This window comes from Nicotiana tomentosiformis, chromosome 6 (assembly GCF_000390325.3).
Source record: "Nicotiana tomentosiformis chromosome 6, ASM39032v3, whole genome shotgun sequence".
NCBI lineage: Eukaryota > Viridiplantae > Streptophyta > Magnoliopsida > Solanales > Solanaceae > Nicotiana > Nicotiana tomentosiformis.
The window spans coordinates 39,639,446-39,640,547 of NC_090817.1; the positions used below are offsets into that span (position 1 = coordinate 39,639,446).

Here is a 1,102-nt window from a genome sequence, read left to right on the forward strand (position 1 = left end):
TGACTTGATTTGAGTAATTGTGGACCGACTCATAAAATCAACACACTTCTTACATGTTAAGACTATCTACATCGCAGGATATTATGCTCGGTTGTATATCAAGGTAATAGTCAGGTTGCTTGGTGCTCAAATTTCCATCATCTCAGTTCAAGGAGCATAATTCACAACTAATTTTTGGCAGAAATTTCAGTAAGTTTTAGGTACTCAGACACTTGAGGATATGTTGCGTGCTTGTGTTCTTGACTTCAAGGGTAGCTAGGATGATCATTTGCCGCTCATAGAATTTTCCTACAATAACAGTTACCATGCTAGCATTCAGATGGCACCGTTTGAGGCTCTATATAGTAGGAGATGTAGATCTCCCATTGGTTGGTTTGAAGTTGGCAAAGCAGAACTGATAGGGCCAGATCTCGTGCATGATGCTATGGAGAAGGTCAAGATCATTAAAGAATGATTGAGACTGCTCAAAGTCACCAGAAGTCCTATTCGGATGTGCGTCGCAGAGATTTGGAGTTCAAAGAGGATGATTGGGTGTTCTTGAAGGTTTCCCCCATAAAGGGTATAATGCGATTTGGGAAGAAAGGAAAATTGAGTCCCAGGTATATCAGACCATAAAGAATCATTAAGAGGATTTGTCAGGTGGCTTACAGGCTCGAGCTACCTTTAGATATGTCTTTAGTGCACCCGGTGTTTCATTTATCTATGTTGAAGAAGGTGTTTGGAGACCCATCACTCATTGTTCCAGTAGAGGCTTTTGAGGTTAATGAAGAATTGACTTATGAGGAGATTCCGGTTGCCATTCTTGATATACAAGTCCAAAAGTTGAGGAATAAAGAGATTGCCTCCGTGAAAGTGCTATGGCGAAACCAATAAGTTGAAGAGGCCACCTGGGAGGACGAAGAACAGATTAAAAAGAAATACCATCACTTGTTTGTGCAACCATATTGTTGTGTTTTAAAAGAATGTTAGAAGTTTACTTTCTATGAATTATGTTCAACTTGTACAGTTGTGCTAAAGCCCCTTTATGGTAATATGATGCCTATGATGTTATGGTTGGTGTTGTTTTCATGATATGATACATTGTTGTGATATGGATACGTTG

The 1,102-nt window shown here is 39.5% G+C and overlaps 1 protein-coding gene across 1 annotated transcript; it reads left to right on the forward strand.

Moving 5' to 3' along the window:
* Nucleotides 1–450: 450 nt before the first annotated feature.
* Nucleotides 451–873, forward strand: LOC138893834 (uncharacterized). Its single transcript, XM_070178498.1, has 2 exons — nt 451–599; nt 651–873. Exons 1-2 carry the CDS (start codon nt 451–453, stop codon nt 871–873), a joined length of 372 nt encoding a protein of 123 aa, XP_070034599.1.
* Nucleotides 874–1,102: the final 229 nt, after the last annotated feature.